The following is a 26,714-nucleotide window of genomic DNA, read 5'->3' as shown; positions in this document are numbered from 1 at the left end:
TGTTCAACTGTTTATTCTACAAAAACTTATAAACCATTCTCTTTGTTATAAACTGTATAATTCCTCTTGCACTGTTTGGAAGTTTGGCTTTGGAACAATTAAGTAAGACATTTTTGTATTAATAGTATTGTAAACTTTCCGTATCCGGAAAACGGATTTCTTAAAATTTCGTAAACAAAGCGAAATGCCATCTTCAGCAATGTTTCTCAATGCAGAATACGTAAGTAGGAATATGGAAAGTGACATAAATAGCGAGTTTCAGTCGTTTTAAGAATACGGAAAGTTTACCAATAGTATTTTTTAAATAATAATGTACACAAGGTAAATAAGAAGAAATATGTAAGTTTATGCACAGTGCATAGATATGGGAAAATCGGCTTAAAGCTGTAATCCCAAATAAAAGTAAATATTCGAGGCAAGTTAAAGAAGAAAAGATTCGACCTTAATGGTAACAGTGTCCTATGGGCACAACGTATTTTTTCATTTTTACAGAAGAAACTACTTACGGAAATGAGTTTCTGTAACATGTTGAAAGTTCGTGGAGGTGTTTTCTTTCGTCGTGGAATCTATGTGACCGGGAATTCATGTGTTTTTCAAGAAAAATATATCTCAGACGCACGATAGACGTTTCTTTTATTTGCTTCCTCTACGTGTACCAGATGTTGCGTACGTTTGATGACGTAACTCCCTCTCAGTGTTTCCAACCACGCCGTTGTTTTTGAACAAGATTTTTAACTATGCTTGCCAAACCTAACCTAACCTTACCACCAATTCAGCTATATAAATAATTGGGGCGAATATTTTATTTGGGAGCAATTGCAGAATACCGAAAGTATCTCCGATTGCTCTCAAATTCGCAATACTCACTAATTTTGGTATCCTAATCACAAATCTGCAGTTAAAAATTGGCGGTCACTTCTAGAAAATGTGAAATAAGTAGAAATAAGGGGTCCTTGAACGAAGTAAACACCGGTGATTTATGAAGGAAACAACATTTTTTTTGTAATGGTTAGCGTTCAAAAACTGTGTTTATGAATACCCTGAATTTTAACTATGCTTGCCTAACCTAACCTAACCTTACGTGAATGGTTTGTGGTGCTTTGTGAATGGTTCGTGGGGCAAGTATGTTTTCCACATTTAGTGAAGACACCGTTTTGTCACATGTAAAGCAACGCTCCATGGAACGGATAGCGAACTTCACTTGTTCACAACATCAAACATGGCGACCATTACTATCGACAATCATAGTGGTAATGTATGCACGGTATTTCAAATTTTCTAGACGTGACCGCCAATTTTTAACTGCAGATTCGTGATTTTGAGGTCAAAATTAGTGAGTATACCAAATTTGAAAGCAATCAGAGATACTCCCGGTATTCTGTAATTATACTTTTACTTGTTGACTGAAGAGTCTACTAAATATTATTGTTTTAAATAAATAGTTCGTATGTCTAAATTTCCTACTGCGTTACTGTTATTTCACTTTCGCAACCTTGCAGTTTGTTACGTGGATGGAGGTGCTGGAATTTTCATTCATTTCAATTTGAAATAAATGAAAATTAAGAAACTAGAACCAGGATTTCAGCCATACATTTTTTTAAATTTATTTACACTTTCTCAGTTACGCTTAATAAGGACAAGAATGGATGAAACTCATGATGAAAACCTCAAATCATTAACTGTTTACGTACGCATTTAAAATAGAGAATTCATAAGGCGGCACACATTTTTTTTTTTAATGCTAAAGGTCAGGGGAAATAATTTTTGTTATGATAAATGTTGAGTTCCAATTGGAGGATGAATTAGCCACCCGCAAAATGTAAAAATGCGGAGGAAAAGAAGGTAGGATGTTGTCCTCGGTAGCCACGGGCGAGCAGGGAGTAGCCCTGCACCCTAGTTCCGTAGCGGTTATCCACATCGGGCTGGCAAAATGGTATCAGGGTCGCCCGTCATTCCGTGTGGCGGAAGGTTTGATGGCGGATTTTAGGGAGGCCCATTCCATGAAAAATGGGGTCAGTCCCGGGAGGTCCGTGGACGTTTTTTCATCAATTCACTCCTGGTAGCGCGGTGATTCGCTCGCGAATCTGGTACCCTGGCTATGAAAGATCAACCATCTGGAAAATTTTCACCTCTTCCAGGATTTAACTTAATTTTGAACAGTGACATTAGAAATTAGACAGTGATTCTGTTTTACTTTTATGTATTTGATTAATTAAATTTTTAATTAAAAGATGGATAATAAGATTATTACTAAAGACGAAAACAATTTTAGTCTTGACTCCGACTCATTTGCACTATGTATTCACTGAGTCCAATTTCCACCCACAACAGTTTGTGTGTGTTTCCTGGATACAAATAAATCATACTTACTTCTGTAGTTCCAGTTAGTGCCTCAGCTATCATAGGAACCTTTGTGATCAACGAACTATAGTGACACAACACTTATTGCGAATACGTGTGTTTTATAGAAATACTGTGTGAGCTCCAGTGTGGATTGCACTCATAACATTGTTTCAATGTTATGAAATACAGTTCCTTCACAACACGTAATTGTGTAAACAGGCCGCTTGCTTCCGGTGCGCCATCGCCAAACACATGCGACATCGAAATTCTTGGGGACAATCACGTGACTAGTGGCCATCTTTGTGCACCTAGCCACGCCCTCGAGTTATGTCCATCTTTGTGTTATCAAGTGATGGCCACGGCGGCGATTGCAAAATAGACATTGGGCTCCGCCCTCCAGTGATTATGACACCGACAGGCTTATTACGTGCGGAAAACATTGCTTACGCTAACCAAAACATTTTTTCTCTCTTTGAAAAACATGTGCGTTTGTTTTGCTTACATTGTTTTTACGGCCAGTTACATAAACAGTTAAGACTTAACAATTTACTTATGGCCTATTACCGCATCTGCACTTGATGTGTTCATACAATTTTAATTCTGTTAATTTTGGGTTTTGGCAGGGAAATATGGTTTATTTTATTTTATTTCCTTCTTTACGTTTTAATAAAAAAAAAACCTCCAACTTCTAAGGATAGATCAACCTGGGTATTTCGAATATAAACTTCAATTTTGGAAATTTATTCCCAAGGGAGGTATCATAACAGGTTCCCCTGATTAGAGAAAAGAAGCAAGCCAAAAGCAATAACCTCCTTCGTCGGCTGTTGCTCTCTTAAGCATTCAAAGAATTCTAGGTCAGTATTAAATCAATCCTCCTGGTTGATTGGAATTCAGTAGCTGATCAACTGGTATTAGGGAGCAATAACCAGATGGTGGAAGAAAGGAGAAGTTAGAGTGTAACGGGCGACGTGGGGTCTTTTGCTTTGGATCGAGGAACGAGAAACATCGGGGAGCTTGAGCGAGCCTGCATAGCGCAATTCTAAGAATCTTCTCCGAGGAACTCTTCATCACCGAATAGACAGGTAACAACATCCTTCTCTAACCATGTTGATTTAAACTACAGGGTGTCCCACGAACTGCGCAACTGGGAATTAAGAGTGGCGTTACTTTGTAACCAAAACCTGTACATACATAAGTCATACACCAAATGTTAGCCCTGTCCAAGTAGATATTTTTAAACATAGAAACAACAAACGGGGTGCAGTGTTGTTCATGCAGTGTTGCCAAATGTAAGTGAAAGTGTAAATTTATTTTTCCACAAAGCATGGAAAATTGCATGTCAAACATTCGTACGGAAATTTGGACGTCAATTTCCACCTTGGGTAGGTGGACTATTTCGCCATCTATAGTTCAGAGAAGAAAACCAATCGTTTTCGCGTATAGCCAATCCTGAAATGCCTCGTAAAGGCGTACCGGTCCAAATGGGTGTTTTAAAAAAATTATGAGGTACAGTGGCAACACTGTTGATGTTTGAAGGCAACAAAATTTGTGTTTAGTGATGGTCTATGACATGGAAATACTGGAAACAGGAAAAAAAGAAAATGAAAATTATGGTGAAAAAAGTGTTACTTACCTACTCCTGGCAACCATGCAATGCGATAAGAGCGCCCACTGAACGAGAACAAAAGAATCAGTTAGTTGTGTACTCAGAACTGTTTGAGCCTTACATTTTGCATTGTTCGTAGGGGAAGATTAGAATTGTTCTGTGAAATGAAGTACTTATTGGAAGAGAGGGTGTTCATTGTGGAACATTATTTTTGTTCAAAATCGTACGCTAGTGTAAAAACTGTGTTTGGCGAGAAATATCCGAATAACAGTGTTCCAGAAAATTCAAATATATATCGACTTGTTTCCAGATTTCGTGAAACAGGATCAGTTAATGACAAACCCTACCACAGACAACCACCAGTTTTGACACAAGGTGTGCTGCAGGATATGGAGCAGAGAATAGCACAATCTCCCAGGAAATCTGTTCGTAAACTTGCTGCACAGTCAGGTGTATCAAAAACAACAACTCACCGAGTGTTAAAACAATTGCACCTATGTGCATATCAGGTACAGGCTGTGCAAGAACTGAAGGAAGCAGACAAAGGTGCACGTGTAAGATACTGCCAGTGGTTTAGAAATTTTATTAGAGACAATGGTGTGAATATTTTGGATAAGGTTTTTTCACGGATGAAGCATGGTTCCACTTAAATGGATATGTCAACAGTCAAAATTCTCGACATTGGTCAAGTAACAATCCCCATTTGTTACATGAACAATCACTTCATCCACAAAAGATCGGTGTGTGGTGCGCGATTTCGCGGAGAAAAATAATCAGTCCATTCTTTTTCAACACAACAGTTGACGGAATAGTTTATCGTGACTTTATCACACAGTTTATTTCTCTGTTGGAACGTGATGAACGTGATTGTTGGTTTCAACAAGACTCCGCAACATGTCACACGTCTAATGAAACTTTAGACATGTTGGCAGAGTTTTTTGGCGATCACATTATAAGCAAAAACTTATGGCCCAGTCGCTCCCCGGATCTGACGTCTCCAGATTTTTTCTTTGGGGTTATTTGAAACAAACAGTTTACATTAATAACCCAAGAACACTTGATGATCTAAAAATAAACATTTGCACAGCCATTAACAATATAAACCAATCAACCTTGCATAAAGTTGCTTCCAACATGATAAAACGTGTCGATGAATGCCTCAGGTAAAATGGTTGTCATTTTCAACATCTTTTGTAAAGCTACACTGCCTGTTACGCACATTGCATGGTTGCCAGGAGTAGGTAAGTAACACTTTTTTCACCATAATTTTCATTTTCTTTTTTTCCTGTTTCCAGTATTTCCATGTCATAGACCATCACTAAACACACCTTTTGTTGCCTTCAAACATCAACAGTGTTGCCACTGTACCTCATATTTTTTTTAAAACACCCATTTGGACCAGTACGCCTTTACGAGGCATTTCAGGATTGACTATACGCGAAAACGATTGGTTTTCTTCTCTGAACTATAGATGGCGAAATAGTCCACCTACCCAAGGTGGAAATTGACGTCCAAATTTCCGTACGAATGTTTGACATGCAATTTTCCATGCTTTGTGGAAAAATAAATTTACACTTTCACTTACATTTGGCAACACTGCATGAACAACACTGCACCCCGTTTGTTGTTTCTATGTTTAAAAATATCTACTTGGACAGGGCTAACATTTGGTGTATGACTTATGTATGTACAGGTTTCGTTTACAAAGTAACGCCACTCTTAATTCCCAGTTGCGCCGTTCGTGGGACACCCTGTAGAAGATATAAACCCAAATTCTTAGTGTTGTGCCATTTCATGTGTGAAAAGTAACCTCTTGCCCATTACCATCAAGTTATCTGCCAAGGGCGAGTGCTCACCAGTGAGAATGAATGAATGACAAGTCTACATCACCCAAGCATAATGGTTAATATTCTTGGTAAGATCCCACGAACCTTACAGTTCGTTACGATGTGAACTAAAATAGAGATTAATTTACAACACTGTTTGAATTGTATTGGTTCATATCTAGAGAAGTTTTGATTTTGTTAAAAAGTCTGGATAACACTAACAATTTCAACTATTTAAGAATATTCAGAATTTAGTCCTTAAATTGAAATGCGTTCGTTATTTGCAGTCAGAACCTGAACTCGCCCATCTGATCACTCTTTGACTTTTGAGGACCGGGTGTGCAAGTGATACAGACAATTAGGAATAGTTTCACTGAGGCCAATGTGAGTATATATATTTTTTTGTTTCTGTAACAAAAATAATTGTCATTAATGATACATTGTACTGAATAATAATATTGCAGGTGAGGGTATAGATGAGGTTAGAGGTGTGGCAGGTTCCTTTGTGGTAGAGGGTTTTTTTCACCTGGGGCTTTGCATTTGTGAGTAGGGGAGAAGGAGCAGGAGGTATTTGAAAACAACTGTGAGCCTAAGATTGGGCACACACAGTACTTGTACTGCATAGAATTTTCAGCGAGAATTGCAAACTTGACCAGGACTCGAACTTGGGTGGACTCTGGCATACAGTGCCTTTGAAACACTGTAGATGTTGATGTTGCCTGGTTCCTCCCAGCATAGAGATGTAAATTCATTGAGATAAGGCACACACAGGAGATATACAAAAAATTGGGCGAAGCCAGGCCAGCTCGGTAGCTCAGTGGTAGAGCAATGTCAGAAACCTAGTTTCAAGTCCTGGTCGAGCCTGCGTTTTTCGCTGAAAATTCTACGTAACTCTGAGCTTTTTGGGGAAGATGTTTTTCTGGTGTTGGGATCACTGTAAAGGATGGGAAGGAGGGAACGTAGAGTATGTCTGATTTTGTGTGTGGGGGGGGGGGGAGGAGGGTTATATTGTATGACAAGTACAGTGGGGTTGGTGGTATATTTCTTGATGGAGGTGTATGAGGGATATTTGTTTGGTGACCAAGGTGAAAGGATTATCCACAATTGACTAAGGGTTGGTGTAGGCAGAGGTTGTTGTTCTATCTGGAGGTGTTGAGGCATTGTCCCCTGAGGGCCAGGGAGAATGGGATGTCTTTCTTGGTGTGGAATATATATATAGTGTGTACACACACACACACGCTATATAGTCAAAAGTCACTGGACATCCATTGCTGTTAATTCCAAGACACCAGTCATGTTGATCGGGTATCAAACCTCCCTTTGCTCTTATTAGATCATTGACCCTTCGGTTTGCCACTAAGTTCTTGTAAACTCTGGTGGAATTTGTTTCCGTTCTTCCTGTTGCATGATGAGTAGTTGATGTGTGTTTGTTGGTTGAGTTGGTGATTCAGCTTATCCTAAAGATAATTGATTGAGTTCAGGGCTTTGGGAAGGTCAGTTAAGCACTTGCACCTGATTTCCTTCAAGCCTTCATACAATTGACCTTGCTGTGTGGGAAGGAGTATTATCTTGATACAAGAAAGGGGCCTCTTCCACACTGTTGCCACAGCATGGGAGGCATGTTATGGTGTAAAATGTTGTGGTACATGTCAGAGGTCATCAATCCATTGATTAAAACTAAGAGCCCAAGTCTAAACCAGGAGAAAACACCTCAGCCATTACGGCACACCACAAAATTTCACTGTTGCTACAACAGACACTGGCAAACGCTGTACGCCAGGCATCCACCAGGTCCACGCGTGTCCATCTGACTGCCAGATCATGTACCGTGACTCGTCACTCCATGAGACTTACTTCCACTGCTCCATAGTCCAATGACAGTGTTATTTGTACCACTCCAAGTGACGCCGGCCCTTGGTGTATGTAATCAATGGCTTTCTAGCAGCAGCACGACCATGAAAACTAAGTTCTATCACCTGAGTTGCGACGGAAATCCTCTACAATTGTACAATCGTTGATAAGGCTGTTTCATGATTGGTTCACACAACATGCTTCAGAGTTTGCTGGTCCCGATCCATCCTGAGCCTTCCAGAGCGATGATAGGGCTCAGTGCTTCCATGACATTTGCACTTGCCAAGGACATCACTAACAGTGGACTGTGACACATTTAATTGCTGAGAAATATCTTTTAGAATGCCCAAATTTATGGGTTCCAACAATCATTCTCCATTCGAAAGCACAAACTCTCTCTGCATACTTATTGTGACAGCAAATGCAAGTAGAGTGTTCTTGCATTTGTGCCTTCACTTACATAGCGTTACATGTGTTGATGTCATACTGGGCAAGTTCACTTAGAACACAGGTGACTTTTGGCTATGTATACAGTGAGTGTGTGTGATGTGTTAGAAATTTATTTCATGTACTGTAATACAGTTTGAAAACTCCTACATACATATTCGTCGTTAATTATGTGTGCAGAGATGTCATTTTATTATAGAATGAGTTTTGTTATTGGAGGACACTGATAAACTACTATGCAAAATTTACTAATAGACGTATTGATAATCAATACTCTGCTGGTCCAATATAAATTGCAAATGATCCTATGTATGTAACAGGATGATTGCAGAGGGTTTTGCCTTTGAAAAGGAATTGTGTATTTAGACATTTACTTTACAAAACCACGACACGTGAATCATACAGGGTGCGGCAATGAATCTGGCGATTATAAATACTCCACACTTCAAACGAAATATTACATAAGAAAATGTACATCATCATACAAAGTGAACTACTTTATTCAGTAAAGAAGAAATACAAATGCAATTGTTACATTTTTGTTTATTTGGAAATAACATTAACAAGAGAGTGAGTTAGGTTCATGCAGGGCTTCCTTTGTGCCAAATTTCGGAATATTTCAAGAGGACCCATCTGAGATATTTAACCCCGAAAACTGTCAAAATTCAATGAACGGCCATATTTGAGCCCATGCTGTAAAAAAGGGTTGAATTTCTAAGCACTGATATTTTATTTACAGACACCCTGCAGACATGAAAAAAAAACCAAGCATTAGACTAAACCCCTTCATTAAAAAAATCAGGTTTAAAAATCCAATTTTTTAAATATAGTTACCACATTTCCATCATAATTTTCGTACTTACGATGCAATTTTAAGCAAAATATACTTGAATATCATAGACAGTATACTTCATTAGCTACAAAATGAATTTTGTTTCAAGTCTCTAGCTCTAATTCTAATGGTTGGATCGTTTGGCATGGAATGACCCTGTGGCAACATAGCTTCACAATCACTATCTCATTTCAATAGACTAGCTTTCAGTGATATTGTTGGAAGCTCTACTTCTTCTTCTTTTCCATCCCTTTCTGCCATTAAGCGTCGGGTTCCATCATCCACTTCCTGTACACCTTTTGGTCCAGGGCTAGTTTTCGGACTTCCGGCATTGTTTTCCCTTTCTTCTTTCCTATCTTTTCCACATACTCTTCCCATTGAACTCTTGGTCGTCCTCTTCCCCTCCTGCCTTCTGGTCTGGCTCCAGCTAGGCTTGCGATCCTCCTCCATTCTTGTAACATGTCCAAACCATTGCAGTGCCTTTGTCTCTTTTGTTTCCAATAGTGGTTTTTGCTGTAACTGGTCTCTAATGGTGGTATTTCTAATCCTATCTCTTCTAGTTTTTCCTACTACTTTTCGTAGGTATCTCATCTCTGCTGCTTGAAATCTGCTATTCTGTTTTGATAGTAATGTTAAGCTCTCTGTTCCATACAGCAATGTGGGAATGTAGATTGTCTTGTAAATCATCATCTTCGCTTGTTCACTTATTTCCTGTTTACTAATTAAAGTGTTGTTGAGTTGATAGTACACTTGGTTTGCCTTTTGTACCATATTATTCACTTCTTCATCCATTCTTCCATCTGACGTTATGATTGTTCCTAGGTATGTGTATCTGTTTACTTGTTCCAGCTGCTTCTCCTTCCACTGTATATTTAGGGGTGCAGTTTCTCTTTCTTTTGTCACCACCATCACTTTATTCTTATCTATGTTCATTCCTTTGTCTTCTATTGTACTTGGCCATTCAATTACCGCCTTCTGTAACTCCTCTCTATCCCTAGCCACCAGAGCAATGTCGTCAGCATATACAAATGATTGTACTTGTACTGGTCTCATCTTTCGGTTTCCTACTTTGTATCTCCCAGTTCTTAGTTTACATTGTTTGATAATCTGGTTCATTAGGATGATAAACAGAGGGGGCTTGCTCCAGCTGATTATGAGATTTTCAACAGAAAAAATAAAGAACTTGGGTAAAACTGAAGTACTAAATGTAATCCTCCATAAATTGACCTGCGATTACCATTTCTATCACACAACTATTACACAAGACAGGCAAAGGGATACAGATAAACATTAAAAATGGTTCAAAGTATTTAGGGACATTAAGGGCCCTAAACGACTCACCTAACCTAACAGTAAAAGGGAACCAAAATCCTCAACATTTTGCCAATGTATGGGAACAACATAATAGCTCATCACATGGTAACAGGTCTTCAAGCCCTGTGCAGATGTCAGCAGTAGTCTGTAACCAAAGTGCCATAATCGAATGGCTGCTTGCAATGAATTTCCTACAGTACTTATAGCATGGAAGAGAAAAATCATTCTCCACTAAGTGTGTGTGTGTGTGAATGACGGTTAAGTGTGTGTGAATGGAAATAGAACCACGTTAAAATGAGTGTGTACAATGATTAGTTTATAATTAAACAATTAGAACTTTGGCCAAAGAAGGAATGGCAGGACTAGAATAAGGTAATAAAACTTAACTCACCTCATCTACTCACATTTTGAAAGATTTGCATGTTCTCAGCTGGTCCGCCCTCTCCTTCCTCGCTGGAGCTACCTTTCTCCTGCAGAGGGTATCTTAATCTTAGTACCAAAATATTCATAAGTAAGATCTTTGCAAAAAATGTTCTGGGAAAGATGATTTGAGGATTGTTGTGAAGCAATTTGCACAATACATAATATAGAGGGAGGTAAATTAATATTGCTCAAGTGACCCAGTTTTCGTAAGACAGATAGAAACAACATTGGATTCATCAGAAAGTAAGACATTGGAATAATAATAAAGCATATCCCCTCTTCCTTAACCCAATGCAATAATCCTAGTTTCAAAATACTTGCTATTGTGTACAATGTCCTGCTGTGGGATTTTGCAGCCAACAATTTTCACAAAATCGAGTCCAAGGAAAACTACATAAGACTAAAATATGAAGCACACACACACACACACACACACACACACACACACACACACACACACACACACACACACACACCATGCTCATCTACACTCTATTCTCATCCTACATTTTGAAATCTAGGAACCATACAGCAAAGTGCATTTTGGGGACACACTTACGTTGCGATCTAGGGGTCCTGGTACACACATTGGAATTTGATAGCGAGTTGATCTTGGTAATTTGTGGCAGATCTTTCACACTTTTGACACACACAGTTTATGAAAATTTTCCACAATTTGTGGAACTTCCCAAAATTTACCCAAAACTACACCTGGGCATTGTTTCATAGTTTTCGGCTGGATTTTTGATGATTTTTTATTCTGGGGACCCAAGAAGAGTTCCCCACAGCAACCAATTTATAAATGTGCACATACATGCACACACAGAAATATTTTTCACATTTGAATTATTTCTTGAACAAGGGCCTCATTTATAGTCATTTTGACTCTTGAAAGTCACACACTGGAAGTATCGTCATAGATTCTGTATATCATATCAATTTCCGTATGATATTTTTAGTATTGTTTCTATTCATTTTGTCCTTTCCCCTAGATTGCTGCCAAGAAACGTCATAGAATAAGGTGAATGGACAACCCATCGAAGAATAACATGACAAGCTGTTCACTGTCTTCTGACCAGAAAAATGCATCAGCAGTTGAGTTTGTTGAAGTGGTTGAATTCAAGGATGAGAATGGATCAGAAGAAGAAGGTGGTGATACATGTGAAAATTTATGTGAGGAGAGTATGGAAAACAACACTGAATTTTCAAAGGATTTGAGGTTAGTATTTTTAATTTAATATTATGTAATATTTATGCACATTACTTCCTTATGCAATGGATTCATAACCAGATAGGAAAAAAATATATATAAGGGATAGAATGAGAAAGAGTGCCAGAAGGGTGGATAAACAAGAATGGTGTAGGGGACAGTCAACACTAAACCACGATTGAAGAAAAGTTTGATATTTCTAGGTTATGGCCTCACTGTCACAGTAGGTCCATACTTTCTACCTACTGTGATAATCATGGCAAGTGTTTACTGTCTCCTACGCTTATATATATACAGGGTGTTTCTAAAGGTCGTTTACAACGCTTGGGAGGTGATTCCTCACACGAAAACAAGCAAAAAGTCTAAGTTCCATTTTTACGACTGAGGCTTCGTTTCCGAGATAGGAGCCTCGCAAAAGGTGACAAAGTGAACGTCACACCTAACTGGGACGAATACTATCACACATAGAGAGGCGGTTCCAAGGGAATCATAAAGGAATTGTATGTGCTCAGTCCGGAAGTTACTATGAAAAGTTCACTGCACGCATGCGCAATGGAGTCCTTAAAGGAATTGGGGATTTCCAGCAACAACAATGCATGGAAAAGGTATGTAACGCAGCAAGAAGGACCGTGACAATGAGAAATGCGTTCAAGACAACACATCCCGACCTCAAACATCAAAACATGACCACCGAACACAAAATCCGAAAAGTTGAGCATGGTTGCATACCCCAGTTACACGCGAGGAATGAACGAATCATGTCATGTGGCATACGAGAGACAGGAGGAGGGAAAGAAAAACACAATATCAGATGATTGCGACAACGTGTATTTTTACACGCGACAACTGCGTAATATCCCCCCCACACACACACACAACAAACAACAAATGCTACAATATCTTACGCACAGACAGTCCGTGTCACTGTACACCAACTGAAGATGTCACTTTCACCACACAAAGGGGGTGGGGAGCAATACCAAAAGTGTTCTCACTGGTATTTGCCGAGGGCAATAATCACAGACGGTTTTCAAAATGTCTGCCGTTTACTTCTACGCAGAGATGACAGCGACGAATCAAGAATTGTCGAGTACGAGCAAACAAGCCAGGTGTATCTGCTACCGTTGCGGCGGCGACGTTGATGCGAGCAACGAGGTCCTCAGCTGATGTGACAGGTGTGTCGTATACGAGGGTTTTCATTTCTCCCCAGAAGAAAAAATCGAGAGGGTTGAGATCTGGCGACCTCGGTGGCCAAGGCACAGGCTCATCCCTACCAATGAACCTATTGCGAAACACGTCATGCAGGAAATGTCGTACATTACGATCGAAATGAGCTGGTGCACCATCGTGTTGGTACCACATTTCTTGCCGCAGTGCCAAAGGTACGGTCTCCAACAGTTCAGGCAGAACCTCACTAAGAAATGCATGATACGTGCGACCATTCAGGCGAACAGGGAGAATGTATGGTCCAATTAAATGATCATGTACTATCCCGCACCACACATTCACTGAAAACCTGTGCTGGTGATGGGCCACAAAAAGTGCATGTGGGTTGTCAAAGTCCCATACATGACTGTTTCTACTATTGAAGACATCCATCCTGGTGAAAATGGCTTCATCTGTCCACAATACGTTTGCCCCGAAGTGAGGGTTTGTGTCCAGCTGATGCAACAACCATTGGCAAAACTCCATACGAGGGCGAAAGTCACGAGGTAACAGTTCTTGTACTTTCTGCAGTTTAAAAGGGTGCATTCCTTCATCTGACAACACTCGCCAAACATTCACATGAGACGTGTTTCGTGCCCGAGCGAGCACTCGCGTACTGGTGCCAGGATGTTCTGCGACCGCTGTTAACACATCTTCTGCAAACTGATGTTTGCGTACACTTCGGGGTCTTCCAACTTCTTGTCGCGGTGGTAACACTGACCCTGTTTCACGCAGTCGACTGTCCACTACCTGAAAGAAGGTGTGAGACGGTAAACGTCTATGTGGAAAGCGTTCTCCATAAAGACGCCTTGCCTCACGGCTATTACCACGTGCCTCCCCATACATGAGATCCATGTCTGCTAGCTGCTGGGTCGTATACGCAGCCATCTGTGTAATGGGGAGCTGGAACTGCAAAGTATTGTTTTTGTTTAACACTGGCACACTGCACAAATTGGCCGTATCACCGTACGAGCACCACAGACCAATTGTTGCGATACTTGACTTGCCCACTCCACCACGTCAACTTCTTTCAATGCAACATACTAGTACTCTTCAATGCGTATGACAACCTAGAGTGAACTGCTGATCATATCCCAGCACCTGCAACACGATTGGGACGACTGCCGGAGAGAACCAACCCTTCGAGCTCCTCTCGCGGGAACAGCAGTCATGAAGGTCAAACGTAGACTACGAGAGCCAGACTTGCCTGTGCAGCGCTTCCAAAACTGGTCTCTTTTACGTCACAATGATCGCGTGCGAACACTTTTGGTATTGCTCCCCACCCCCTTTGTGTGGTGAAAGTGACATCTTCAGTTGGTGTACAGTGACACGGACTGTCTGTGCGTAAGATATTGTAGCATTTGTTGTTTGTTGTGTGTGTGTGTGGGGGGGATATTACGTAGTTGTCGCGTGTAAAAATACACGTTGTCGCAATCATCTGATATTGTGTTTTTCTTTCCCTCCTCCTGTCTCTCGTATGCCACATGACATGATTCGTTCATTCCTCGCGTGTAACTGGGGTATGCAACCATGCTCAACTTTTCGGATTTTGTGTTCGGTGGTCATGTTTTGATGTTTGAGGTCGGGATGTGTTGTCTTGAACTCATTTCTCATTGTCACGGTCCTTCTTGCTGCGTTACATACCTTTTCCATGCATTGTTGTTGCTGGAAATCCCCAATTCCTTTGAGGACTCCATTGCGCATGCGTGCAGTGAACTTTTCATAGTGACTTCCGGACTGAGCACATACGATTCCTTTATGATTCCCTTGGAACCTCCTCTCTATGTGTGATAGTATTCGTCCCAGTTAGGTGTGACGTTCACTTTGTCACCTTTTGCGAGGCTCCTATCTCGGAAACGAAGCCTCAATCGTAAAAATGGAACTTAGACTTTTTGCTTGTTTTCGTGTGAGGAATCACCTCCCAAGCGTTGTAAACGACCTTTAGAAACACCCTGTATATATATAAGCGTAGGAGACAGTAAACACTTGCCATGATTATCACAGTAGGTAGAAAGTATGGACCTACTGTGACAGTGAGGCCATAACCTAGAAATATCAAACTTTTCTTCAATCGTGGTTTATACACCCTGTATATATATATATATAGAGACACACACACACACACACACACACACACACTCACACTCACACTCTCACTCACTCACTCACTCAATCACTCACTCACTCACTCACTCACTCACTCACTCACTCACTCACTCTCTCTCTCTCTCTCTCTCTCTCTCTCACTCACTCACTCACTCACTCACTCACTCACTCACTCACTCACTCACTCACTCACTCACTCACTCACTCACTCACTCACTCTCTCTCTCTCTCTCTCACTCACTCACTCACTCACTTTGTTTGTTTCAACCATATATGATTTACTGTGGCGTATATAGTCACACAGACGTTTGGTGAGATAGTTCTAGCTGTACTAGAAACAAAAAATAGTAGTAAGAGAGAAAAAAGATGAAAAGAAAGAAGAGAAAAATTAGTTTCGTCTTCTTTTTCATCTCTTTTCTGAAAAATATAAATATGCTGACCAAGGCAGTAATTTATTTTATTAAAAACATAAACTAAACGTAACGTTTCAACCTTCTAGCAAGGTCTTCATCAGACTCTGTATCAAGTACAAAAGTAACAAGATACCAAAAACAGGGCATTATGCATCTGATGAAGACCTTGCTAGAAGGTTGAAACCTTACGTTTAGTTTATGTTTTTAATAAAATAAATTTCTGCCTTGGTCAGCATATTTATATTTTTCATAATCATGGAAACAAGGCTTAGTGGTGTTATAATCTCTTTTCTCTCTTGCTACTATTTTTTGTTTCTACTACAGCTAGAACTGTCTCATCAAACATCTGTGTGACTATATACGCCACAGTAAATCGTATATAGTTGAAGTGTATATATACGCCATCCACACTTAAGGGGTTAAGGTTATAACCCAATGTAGCGCTATTTGCCCCCATAGCATTACAGAGGTTAGCACATTGTGCTATGATGTCAGGGGTCCTGAGTTCAAATCCAAGTCTGGATATCGGTGTTCTTTATGAGTGTACCTTCAAATTTCATTATATCATCACTAACCCTCATCTTTCTAATTAACCAGAAAGTGCCAGAAAAGTGAAGTAAAATAAACCAAATCAATTAATGCACAGCATGTGGACATGTTTTAAAAAAAGGTTAAATGTAACAATTTATGATAAGTATATATGTAAAAGTGCTAGTTTGTTCAATATTTTTAAGCAGTATATTGTTTTTGACTCCCACCTGGAGTTATACATAAAATAACACAAATCAAAATATAAACCAACCACTAAAAGTCTTAGGTAAGGCATATGCAGTATGTTGCTTTGTAATACCTTTACTACAGAGCATTCAGTGACATTCGCTACGAGACTCGGTGGCAAGCGGCCCGGCGTCAGCTTTTGTCTTTCCCGGTGAACAGGGTCCGCGACAGTCGCACGCTACAGTCTGTTTTTTTCGCTCTCCCTGCCTTCGCTCTCTGTCCTTTTCTGTTGACGTTGCAGACTGGCGCCAGTATAATCCTCCCTCGGAAGTTGTGTTATGCCGTGTACGTGTGTTGAAGATTGTGGCTTAATATGGCACCACAAAAGTTTACATTAACAGGGTCAGTTCTGAATAAAAGTGGAAAGAAAAATGGGAAAATCTAAAAGATAAAGTATACAAAGACAATCTGCACACCATCCGTGAGTTAAAAGAGAGTATTGTACGAGAAATCGGGAGAATTACAGTAGACGAACTTGCACATGTAAATGCCAATTTCCTTCGGAGATGCCAGGAATGTGTTGCAGTAGAGGGACATCATTTTAACACCTTCTGTAGTCAAGGTTAGTACACAATATGAAAACTGTAATTTTAATAGCCATCTCTAGCGACTGTTGCAGACCCCGTTCACCAGGAAAGACAAGCGCTGACGCCGGGCCGCTTGCCATGGAGTCTCGTAGCGAATGTCAAGGAATGCTCTGTAGAATTAATATTAGATCATTATGGAGTCTGTTGAAGTGACACAGTGCTGAAACTTGGTATGGAAACCATAAAAGATCATGGGGAAGTAAATGAGATAGATTCTTTAAAAAAAAATGCATGTTCTAGTTATTTTTTAGTATGTACGAGGCAGGTTCTTTTATTTTGGAAAACACTTTTTTTTCTTCGAAAGTATCAAATACAAATGAGCAATTTTTGCACCAAGAGTGCAACACATATCAGGCAATATACAGGGAGGTTATTTCAGTCGTTCACCGCCAGCGTGACGGCCGTTCCGCGGACTCTTCATGCAACAGGTCCCGGCAAATTGCGTTCAGGAAGTCCGTAACAGAAACCGCTTGTTTTGTAATGTTTCCACTTTTCACAATTACAGTTACAATTACAATTGAAATAAGCACGTACCTTGTCGCACGGATGCAGGAAAAGGTGTCCTCCCAAATACAAATATTTCCGGCACCTTATTTCTGACATCTAATCTTAGATTAGACATCGCTACTTTATCCTCAGTTGACAGAAAGGGAAGACAGCATCCCGGCGCATAAAGCAAACCGAAAGCGTAAAATGATATTTAAAAGTAATAATAATGATGATCACTAACCTCCTGTGTTATAAGAGATGTTGAAAATGACTTCCTTCAACAGCAATACAACACGTTTCTTAGGTTCAAGAGATCCTGTCTATCGTAATCCCTGACCACTTTTCTGCAAGAATTCGTTTTCACGTAATTATCGTACATAAAAACTCTATGTTCAAGACTATATTTGTTTAACGACATAAGTAATGAATGAATAACAATTAACACACAATAAAGCACTGGCCATGAGTAGCACATTACAATAACACAGTATAAGCAACACGCGTACTGTTGAACGCAAACAGAATTGAACATGAACGAACACTGACGTCTGGTAGCCGACAGTGTTGCTAACCATTTTTCGGCAATGTCCCTACAGACGTAGTCAAAATGTCCCTACAACTGACCAAATGTCCCTACGCCAAGTAAAGTGACTAAAAAAAAACACCTCATGAGCATGCAAACAGAAGATAAAATATACACATTTACTTACCAAATCTTTCTGCTCGGTGCTTCCACAATTAATGAAGGAGCGAATTTACAATACAGGACCTCTCCCCGATTTTTTGTAATATTTTGCATACTCACTAATTGAGGCCTCCTAATCACGAATTTGAAGTTAAAATTTGGGGGGTCACGTGTAGAAATTGCAAAATAAGTGACATTGAGTGGTCCGCGATCGGCACGATTGCTTATTATTTACCGGAAGATTTTGTGTTTCCAATACTTAAAAAACGAAATATACATTCCTGATATTACTACGACCCCAAATTTTAACTATGTTTGCCTATCCTAACCTAACCGTACCTGAATGGTTCGTGGGGCTATCCGTCAATGGTTTGTTGGGCTACCCGTGCATGTTTTTTTCGAGCCCAAATTTTAACTATGTTTGCCTAACCTAACTTAACCTAAACTTACCGAGAATGGTCAGTGGGGCTATTCCTGAATGGTTTTGCGGTAATTGTGATTACGAACCGATAAAAAATATTATTTTCGTAGCACTTTAACGGCAAACGTTCATCATCGAAGACGCCATTTTCGTATCCTGCAATTTTATGATTGATGTACTGTTGCCAAATTTACCTGTAATCAAATCAGTTCTTCTACATCGTGATTGTCGCTGTCACATGTAAGCACGTTCTTTGGGCAATATACTGAAATCCATAAGTTTATTAATTAGCCCACAGCCATCCTCCTGCACACTCCACCTAACAATCTGTACAACATTAACAACTTTTTTACTGTTCTCTTCCGCCATTCTTACACGATCCATGCTCTCCAAGTATGAAATCAACAGTGTGGCAACGCTGTAGACAGCGTAACTAATTTTAATTTGTTCATATCAACAAATATGGCTACCATACTTGTATACGGAGAATCATTGCGAGAATTGAAAAGCTTATTTTACAACTTCTACACGTTAATGAACATTTTTTCCCCCTCACCCCAACATGTTAACTTGAGATAAATAATCACGAATAATTATTTCGTGAGTATAAGACGTAGCATAGAAATTACAGAAGGGTCCGGTATTGTAAATTCTTGCCTTAATGAATAATAGGGGTGTGCTGGACAGAATTTTTTGGGTCGGGACGGGATCGGGACGGTAATTTTTTTAAATCCCGACATTCGGGACTGAAAAATTTGCAATTTCCCGACCAAGTCGGAAAATTTTCTGGACGGGAAATGTTCGAAATTTCCCGAAGCACTGGAAATCTCGAATTTTACAAGTCATTTTCACTTTAAGTGATTGTTTTTGCATTTCTAGAATAAAAACTTACAACTTTCGATAAGTTCCAGAAACTTACAAGGCAGAAAACGTCGAGAATTAACGACTTTTTAAAGTAAAGAATCCAGCACACCCCTAATGAATAACGTTGAGTCGTTTACTGTTGATTATGTTATTTGAAGTCATACATGCTGCTGCTGTGAAGAGATAGATGTTGGTTGGTGATGCTGTATTTCCTGCATTCTTTAACAATTTTGGTCCCATTTTATTTCCCTTTTTTGTTTTTGTATCACTTAACATTGAAAATATTCTTTCCGTTTCCGCGTTAGAATGCGGCAATGTTAGCACTATTTTCGCGAGAGTGGAAATGTTTTCAAAAAGGAACTTGCCTTGAAAGTTTTTGGTAACCGATAACATGTTCCAAAATTCTGATGGAGATCTGTTAGTTAGTTCTTTTTTCTCCTCCTCGCTAAAGTATCCAGATAAACTAATTCATAAAATGTAATTTACCAAGATTGAAAAAAGTACCTACGTTTTCCCTCATTTGGCAAAATCTGTCCCTACGTTCCTACGCGGGCGAAATTTAGTGAAAAGTCCCTATGCGTAGGGACATGTCCCTACGGTTGGCATCACTGCCGACACGTGCAGTATGAAGCGCCCTCTCGCGGCTGACAACTCACCCAACCCCCGATAAGCTGCAGGCGCTGTCGCGACAACTGAGAATAAAGTAGCGATGACTAATCTAAGATTAGATGTCAGAAATAAGGTGCCAGAAATATTTGTATTTGGGAGGACACCTTTTCCTGCATCCGTGCGACAAGGTACGTGCTTATTTCAATTGTAATTGTAACTGTAATTGTGAAAAGTGGAAACATTACAAAACAAGCGGTTTCTGTTACGGACTTCCTGAACGCAATTTGCCGGGACCTGTTGCATGAAGAGACCGCGGAACGGCCGTCACGCTGGCGGTGAACGACTGAAATAACCTCCCTGTACAAGTACTGTTTCAACCTTCATGTCCCAGTGTCACCTCCATGGCAGCCTGCGGAAATTTAAATTTCATGAAAAGAAATTAAGTTTTCTGATTTTCATCTGCTTCTTGTTCCCACTTGATAAAGCAAAGATGTTGTTTTCAACTATAGGCTTTTAGCAGAGTCTGTACTGAACAAAACAAGGTTTTGTAACTACTATTTGTAGTGTCAGAGATTAAATTTTATTTAAAACCTTCTGGAATTTTAAATTTCCCACTGAAAACAGCCTCAGGTTAAGGGTCATTCCATGTCAAATCATCCAGAATTTTGTGAAAATGTCACCCACCATCCCCGATTTTGATGAAATTCGGTATACTTATAGAACTTTTGATGGTGATTACAAAAATGACAACTTTTTTAAAATTGGTCAAGGGGATCAGAAGTTACGTGCTTTCTAAGATCTCCATGTACGCCACATCCGGCTCCACTTTGAATGACACGCATTAGGTTATAAACGATCATATCTTCCCTCGGGTTTGCCGTAGAAACTTCGAATTAGTTTTATTTTCTTCAGAATAGTATAAGCTTTCATTTAAATAACGTTTCAGATTAATGCATCAATAAACATGTATTTTAATATATAGTTTTATGTATTTTTTTAGAAAAATAAATGACTAACTTCAAGAGCGAATTTCATGCAATGCCCCCCCCCTTCAATTTCCCCCCAATTTTATATGTAGGTAGCTCAGAGTGTGTAATAATGGCTGATGGAAAAATTGGGATGGGCGGTTCAGACACAGGGTGATAAAAAAATCATTTGGATAAAATGACATTAAAAGTAAATCTTATTAAAATGCTTGTGTATTTAGCATAAAGCCTGAAGTACAATATGTTTCAAGCTACAATATTCAAAATTTATGTTCACTATGTGTGAATGTAAGCATAGGTGTAACCTGGCGGGGGCAAAGATAGGCTCTTGCCCACTCCCAAATTTATAGATTAATTAAAATTTACAAGTAATAATTACAGTGAAACCCTGATTTAAGTTCCTCGATTTTACATTTTCCTTCATTTTTCATTTAAGTTCCTCGATTTTACATTTTCCTTCATTTTTCATTTAAGTTCCTTGATTTTACATTTTCCTTCATTTTTCATTTAATCTTGGTGGTCCCTACATAGCAAATTGTTTAGAAATTTTCAAAGATTTTACATTTTCCCGCGTATTAATTTTTTTCAGCTTGATCTCCTGGATAACGTAAAATCGAGGTTCCACTGTATCTAAGTTAGTTTCAACTGTCTTCAGTTTTTTTAAAATTTTATATCTTATATAATTATATATATAATCATTATTAACATTCCCAAGTTTAGCAAATTTATCTTCTATAACATTCTTTTTGTGCATTTTATCTCAATATGGAAGTTCTTTTTTGTCTACTCTTCATGGGGATACGTAATATGAAGTAAGAATAAATACTACACATTTGTGCTGATTGAAGTTTTTTCAAATGGAGCTTTTTCGCCACATACCACAGAAAATATCCTTGTGACGGGATGGTTGGAACAGTAAAAGTACTTGTATAGACTTCTATAGTCAAGTGCGGCAATTATGTACCAATTCCATAGAAGTAGTATTCAAGGCATAAATTTCTTAGTAATCATCTAGGGTAACAACAACTCACAGTACAATGTGTCAGCGATTGCAAAGTACTACAACAGTACCAGAAATTATGCACAATTTTGAACTTACAGGTTCCGTAAGTTACTTTTTACAAGTAACTGAGTTACAGTCACTCATTTAAAAAGTTACTAAGTTATTGTTACTGGTACTTTGAAAGTAACTGAGTTTCTTTTACAGTTACTGTAACAGTAACGTACTGTTAATGATCATTGATTTGTGTAAAAGTTACATATAATCAATGAACATGAAGACTTCCATGTTTTACTTATGTTTCTACTACATAATATGTATTCATATATTTACATTATTACTGCTAATAAATGATGGAAAACACAGTCAGCTTTGCTTGAACGATTATAATTAAAAAATCATTTGTATGCTGACCACCGTATTTTGAATATGGTGTCATTGATTCCACTTGCACCTATTTCTTTCTCCTCCATTCCAAGTTCAACAAGATCCAAAGATCCACTCCCTCGACAATGACTTTTTCCTAGCTGGACAACCACATTCCAAACGAACGCAGCAGTCTACCAAAAACAATGGAGTTTTCACATACAATTAGAAATGAATTACAGTAAAGCGTGGATGTTCTAAATTTAGCATGCAACAAAGCATAGCTTCCTTGCCAGCAATTCCAAGAAAATCCTTTCACGTAGCATCTGGAGAAGGTACATATTTTTTTATAGTCTGGAACAGAATTGTCCAATTTAGCTATTTCCCTACTGCAAAAAAGTAACTCTGTTACCGTTGTTAAGTTTACAGGTACTTACTTTTAAAAGTAGCTACTTACAGTTAGAATTCCTAAATAAAAAGTAACTGTTACTTGTAACTTTGTAACTAGTTACTTCCAAACACTAGTTGTTTAACAGTCAGAGCAAAAATAGTAAGTGCTGATGTAATATGTTTTGTAACTGTATGGTTTGACTTTTGTGAAGGAGTGGCTTTCCGAATTCCAACTGTAATCAGTTATGTAGTAGCATGTGTGTGCGTGACTCAAACTTGTTTGTAGGATTGCTTCAAAAGTTCACGTGAAAATGGAGATGCAGCTATTAAATTCTTGCATCCACTTGGTCCATCAACTTCCTACTATGATTTGGCAATGCATAGAGTACAATTTTTAGGTACTATCTTAATGGGTGTCACTTGGAAACTATTTTTGGGTTGAGATAATCACAAAGTTTTCCATCGCATAAAAATAGTGGCCAGGATTATTTGATAAATACATTTGAAAAATCACAATTATTACTCTTTATGCGTTTGTTTATCAAGTGCCAGGAGGATCACAAGATACATTTAACTTGTAAATTTTAATTAATCTATAAATTTGGGAGAGGGCAAGAGCTTACCTTTGCCCCCGCCAGGTTACGCCTATGCTTACATTCACACATAGTGAACATAAATTTTGAATATTGTAGCTTGAAACATATTGTACTTCAGGCTTTGTGCTAAATACACAAGCATTTTTAATAAGATTTACTTTTAATGTCATTTTATGCAAATGATTTTTTTATCACCCTGTGTCTGAACCGCCCATCCCAATTTTTCCATCAGCCATTAGTACACACTCTGAGCTACCTACATATAAAATTGGGGGGAAATTGAAGGGGGGGCATTGCATGAAATTCGCTCTTGAAGTTAGTCATTTATTTTTCTAAAAAAATACATAAAACTATATATTAAAATACATGTTTATTGATGCATTAATCTGAAACGTTATTTAAATGAAAGCTTATACTATTCTGAAGAAAATAAAACTAATTCGAAGTTTCTACGGCAAACCCGAGGGAAGATACGATCGTTTATAACCTAATGCGTGTCATTGAAAGTGGAGTCACATGTGGCGTAAACGGAGATCTTAAAAAGCACGTAACTTCTGATCCCCTTGACCAATTTTAAAAAAGTTGTCATTTTTGTAATCACCATCAAAAGTTCTATAAGCATACCAAATTTCATGAAAATCAGGGATGGTGGGTGACATGGCCTGGATGAATTGACGTGGAATGACCCTTAAGCTTTGTTTTGTTTCAGAAGAAAATTTCAAAATACAAAAGTGTCAAAGGAAATAACACAATTGTCATAAAATGTAATTTTTATTTTCCAGCTTAGCAACTCCACAACATGGTTCCTTGGAATGCAGCATTGGAGAAGAGACAATCGTAGATTCAGAAACAAATATGAGAACAGAAGAATTTAGTACAGACCGTCAGTTTTACTGTGAGCAGTGTGGAGTAATATTCTCATGTAGTTCTCATATATTCAGACAGAAACTTGAGAAAAGTGCTTGCGAAATAAAAGGTGTTACAAACTTAAAGTATGTGCAGAATGGAGAAGCATCCGACTCTTGCAGATTTTGTGGAAAGACATTTCCTGGTAAAGGATTTCCTTTCCAATATTCATATCCGAGAAAGCGGCCACGCTTCTGTATATACTGTGGAAAGCTTCTATTAGGGATGCAGTGTCCACTAGCACATATCAAGACTCACATTGAGAAACCAAGTGCTGCATTCTTGGTGAAAGGTTGTGAGGAAACTCGTGCAAAGGCAAAAAGGAGAAATGCACGTCCGTGCATATGTGAACACTGTGGAAAATCCTTTGCTAGCAGTGGGTCACTTAAAATGCATGTCAATCAACATACTAACTCTAGTTCGTTCAGTTGCGAGGTTTGTGCAAGTAAATTCACGCGAAAGAGTGCTTTGCGGAGGCATGCAAAGAGACACACTGGTGATAGATCTCATTCGTGTGAATTGTGCGGTAAACTTTTCTACGATGCAAGTGGTCTTGTGAATCACGCACGGGTACATAGTGGCGAGAAACCATTTTCTTGTAACTTGTGTGAAAGATCGTTTGCTGAAAAAAGTTCGCTTAGAAAACATCTCAAGACCCACACAGGGGTCCGTCCATACTCCTGCGATCTTTGTGGAAAGTCGTTCACTAGCAAGAAGTACTCTTTAGTTCACCAAAGGATACATTCCAATGAACGACCTTTCTGTTGTGAGGTTTGTGGAAAATGCTTTGTTCAGAAATATCACCTGGTGGTTCATGGAAGGACCCATACGGGGGAACGGCCTCATATCTGTGAAGTGTGTGGGAAATCTTTCTCTCAGAGAGGTCCTTTGATACGTCATAATCGGAGAAAACATTCAACGTGAATTACAATTTCCTGAAAATTGTTTTCTGGCACAAATGCAACATCAGCCAGGTCAGTAACGAAGGAGTGACTCTACAGAACATATTTGGATTAGTGTTTTTTCCCTCTGCTTTATTGTCATATCACAACCACAACCAAGATATGCTTCATAACCGTTAGTTGCAAGGTTCTTACCAAGATGGAAGTCCTGGATATCAACATGGCAATATTCAAAATATTTCGTCTGAGGAAGTGTTTAGTGTCTACTTACCTTTTTAATGTGTTGTGTATCTCTTGTCCAGGTCCATTTACATACAACCTAGCACTATTACATCCCTTTTTGAACTTCCAGGTAGAGATTTTCCTCGTACAGTTTGAAACACAGTAAGCTGGCGAGGTGATTCTTCTCGCACACAAGTTGAACTTACGTTAATGAAACCAGTCCAGAACGAACGAGGAACTCAGTTTTTTTTATCACCTACAAATGTTCAATGTATACACCATGGGTGACACAGCATGCATCAACACGATCTTCTTCTTGCAATACTCACATCAACATGAGCCTGTTGATAGTGTATCACTGCGATGATACGCTCCCTTAGAGCTGCGATATCACACGACATCTGTGAGATGAATACCCTGTCTGATGAAACCCAACAAAAAGAAGTCACATGGTGTAAGGTCCTGTAATATTGGGGGACCAAAACACTGTGAGCGATGTGGGTGATTTGAATGTCACCTAGCAGCAGAGATATGAACAAAACATGCACGCACAAACTGTTTGCGTTCCTATTGTGTTGATACGTGCCGTGTCACCTGTGGTGAATACATTGAACATTTGTAGGTGTTAAAGAACCAGTGTCTCGTTATGATAAGTGGTGACAACTGTGTTAAAAATGAATCCAAGATACTCTATGTGATCAAAAGTATCCGGACGGTGAGAGGCAGCAGTATGGGATGGTCTGAGGAACTCCCAGACTTTCAACGTGGTCAGTTGGTTGGGTGCCACTTGTGTAGGAAGTCTGTGTGTTAGATGTGCACCCTCCTAAACATCCCTTTGTCCACAGTTTCCGATGTTATAATGAAGGGAAGTGTACAACCCAAAAGCGTGCAGGCCAACCTCCCATGTTAACCTCCAGAGACCATCGAGTGTTGAAGAAGGTCGTACAGCATTATCGTCAATCATCCATCGCACCATCACACAGGAATTCCGAACTGCATCAGGACTACTCCAAGCACCATTACTGTTTGGCGCAAGGTGCGGCAACTTGGTTTCCATGGCCGAGCAGCTGCCCATAAGTCAAACATCACACAGACAAATGCCGCCTCGTGTGGTGCAAGGAGCTTCGACACTGGACCATAGAACAGTGGAAAACTGTTGTGCGGGTGATGAATCACAGTACACAATGTGGTGATCCGATGGTAGGGTGTGGGTGTGGCGAATGCCTGGTGCATGACATCTACCAGTCTGTATAGTGCCGACAGTGAAATTTGGAGGTGGTGGGGTTACAGTGTGGTCATGTTTCTCCTGGAGGGGGCTTGACCCCCTTGTTGTTTTA

The 26,714-nt window shown here is 39.3% G+C and overlaps 1 protein-coding gene across 1 annotated transcript; it reads left to right on the top strand.

The window, feature by feature from the left end:
- LOC145980735 (uncharacterized) lies at positions 1–25,486 on the top strand. Its single transcript, XM_083113797.1, has 4 exons — positions 1–102; positions 6,063–6,159; positions 11,635–11,861; positions 24,130–25,486. The coding sequence occupies exons 3-4, from the start codon at positions 11,668–11,670 to the stop codon at positions 25,175–25,177; spliced, it is 1,242 nt and encodes a 413-aa protein (XP_082969923.1). The 5' UTR covers positions 1–102; positions 6,063–6,159; positions 11,635–11,667; the 3' UTR covers positions 25,178–25,486.
- The last annotated feature ends 1,228 nt before the right edge of the window (positions 25,487–26,714 follow it).

Source organism: Lepisma saccharinum, chromosome 28 (genome assembly GCF_977018435.1).
Source record: "Lepisma saccharinum chromosome 28, izLepSacc3.1, whole genome shotgun sequence".
Taxonomy (NCBI): domain Eukaryota; kingdom Metazoa; phylum Arthropoda; class Insecta; order Zygentoma; family Lepismatidae; genus Lepisma; species Lepisma saccharinum.
Note: the sequence above shows the minus strand (reverse complement) of the source record. Positions and strands in the feature narration are given on the sequence as shown.